General features: G+C 38.6%; 1 protein-coding gene across 1 annotated transcript in view; it reads left to right on the top strand.

Annotated features, from left to right (window-relative positions):
• The window catches only part of camk1a (calcium/calmodulin-dependent protein kinase Ia), a 91,229-nt gene that overhangs the window by 78,261 nt on the left and 10,468 nt on the right, over positions 1–2,500 (top strand). Inside the window, exon 6 of the mRNA XM_063214779.1 lies at positions 2,310–2,385. Coding sequence (XP_063070849.1) covers positions 2,310–2,385 — 76 coding nt within the window. The remainder of the gene's footprint in view (positions 1–2,309; positions 2,386–2,500) is intronic.

The raw sequence follows: 2,500 nt of genomic DNA, 5'->3' as shown, positions 1-2,500 counted from the left end.
CTCAGGGACAACACATTTTGTGTCAATTGTTAGATGTGTGTAAAAAAGGGGTTATAATAGTGTAAGAACAAGGAATCAAAAAATAAAAACTATTTTTGTGTAATATTCAAACCACAGTCCTCATGTTCATGTCCTCACAGTCCACAGTATGTCATGTTTTACAGTGCATTATGTCTCTGTCTGCTTCCTCGTCTGTCTCTGTCTTTCTATATCATTCTCTCTCCCTCTATCTATATACAGTTAGGGCCATAAATATTTGGACATCTGCACAATTTTCATCTTTTTGCCGCTGTACACCATCTCAATGGATTTGAAATGAAACAAACGAGATGCACATTAACAGCAGACTTTCAGCTTTAATATGAGGGTGTTTGCGTCCAAATCGGGTGAACTGTGAGGGAATTATGACATTTTCTATCAGTGCCTCCCAATTTTTAAGGGACCAAAAGTAATTGGACAGTCTAGTATTTATACATCAAACGTTCAATTTTTAATTATTTGGTTGCAAATACTTTCCAGTCAGTTACAGCCTGTAATTTGCAATCCATAGACATCAATAGACACTGGGTTTTATCCCTGGTGATGCTATAGTGAGTCTTCAGTTCCTGCTTATTCTTAGGGTATTTTCCCTTCAGTTTGGCCTCCAACAAGTGAAATGCTTGCTCCATGGTACTCAGGTGAGGTGATTGACTGGGCCATTGCATAATATTCCACTTTTTTGGGGTAGAAATGGCTTAGTGGCTTTCCCATGAAGCTTTGGGTCATTGTCCATCTGCACTGTGAAGCATTGTCCAATGAGGTCAGAACCATTAGGTTTAATATGACATGATAATATAGCCTGAAAATCTTCAGAATTCATCCTGTGGCTTTTGTCGGTAGTTATCATCATCAATAAATACAAGGGGAAAATCGTATTGACAGATATGCATGCCCATACCATGACACTGCCACCACCATGATTCACTGATTGGGTGGTATGCTTTGAATCATGAGCAGTTCCTTTCCTTCTCTATACTCTTTTCTTCCCATTACTCTTGTACACAATTATTTTTGTCTCCTCTGTCCAAAGGATGTAGCTCAAGACCTATAAAGTCTTTTTTAGACGTTGTTTGGCAAAGCCGAATCTGGTATTGCTATTTCTGATGCAATCAATTATTTACATCTTTTAGTGAACCCTCTGTATTTCCTATGGTGAAGTGTTCATGAATGCTCTTGATCTTTTTCTTGATTGTTGCCTTGGACATGTATCCACCGTCCTCTTGGACACTGTTCTACATCTGGCCAACTGCTGGGAGATGTTTTTTTTGTTCACCACATACAGAATAATGTCTGTCATTCACAGCATTTGCTTTCCATGTCTGCCAGGTAATTTGGTGTTGCTCTGAAATTTCTTTTTTCCAATATTCTGAACTCTTGAATTGATCACATTCAATGTTTCAAATGGGTTTCTTTTAATTTTTTTTCAACCTTATGATGGCTTGGATCACTGATAGTGACAGGTGGACTTAGGATCTCATGGAGATTCCGTAAAAATATATGGAAATGCAAATTAAACACTTTAAATTAACTCTAGGACCTTTTGTTCACATCTTGGTGATGGTGTAGTAAGGGAATAACACACATCTGACTGGAGAATATCTGAGCAGCCTACTGTCCAATTACTTTTGATCCCTTGAAAAGTGGGCACCACACACAAAAAACGTTGCTATTTCTTTCCTGTTAATGCGATTTGGATTTGAACACCCTCACATTAACGCTAAGAGTCTACAGTTAATGCACATCTTGTTTGTTTTATTTCAAATTCATTGTGGTGGGGTATAGGGTGGAAAAGGATGAGAATTGTGTTGCTGTCCAAATATTTCTGGCCCTAACTGTATATATATATTTTTTTTTATGTTTATTTTATTTTTTATTTTATTATTATTTTTACCTTATGTTTTATTGTAATGTTTTAAATGTTTTTTGACTCTCTAATTTATTTCCTTCTTTCTTCCCTGTTTCCTTTCTTTTACATTTGTTAACTTTGTGAAGCACATTGAGTTGCACCTGTGTATGAAATGCGCTATATAAAAAAACTTGCCTTGCCTTGCCTATCTCTCTATCTCTGTCTTTCTCTCTCCCTCCTTCATCCTTACTTACTTACACTTTTGCAGAGTAATAAACTCTGGCTTGCTTGTCTGTTTTGTGTGTGTGTGTGTGTGTGTGTGTGTGTGTGTGTGTGTGTGTGTGTGTGTGTGTGTGTGTGTGTGTGTGTGTGTGTGTGTGTGTGTGTGTGTGTGTGTGTGTGTGTGTGTGTGTGTGTGTGACAGCCCCTGAGGTGTTGGCCCAGAAACCCTACAGCAAGGCAGTGGACTGCTGGTCCATCGGCGTCATCTCTTACATCCTGTAAGTCTACTCACCTACACATACAGGGTGTGTGTGTGTGTGTGTGTGTGTGTGTGTGTGTGTGTGTGTGTGTGTGTGTGTGTGTGTGTGTGTGTGTGTGTGTGTGTGTGTGTGT

Source organism: Engraulis encrasicolus, chromosome 14 (assembly GCF_034702125.1).
Source record: "Engraulis encrasicolus isolate BLACKSEA-1 chromosome 14, IST_EnEncr_1.0, whole genome shotgun sequence".
Taxonomy (NCBI): Eukaryota; Metazoa; Chordata; class Actinopteri; order Clupeiformes; family Engraulidae; genus Engraulis; species Engraulis encrasicolus.
This window is presented reverse-complemented; position numbering and strand designations above follow the sequence as displayed.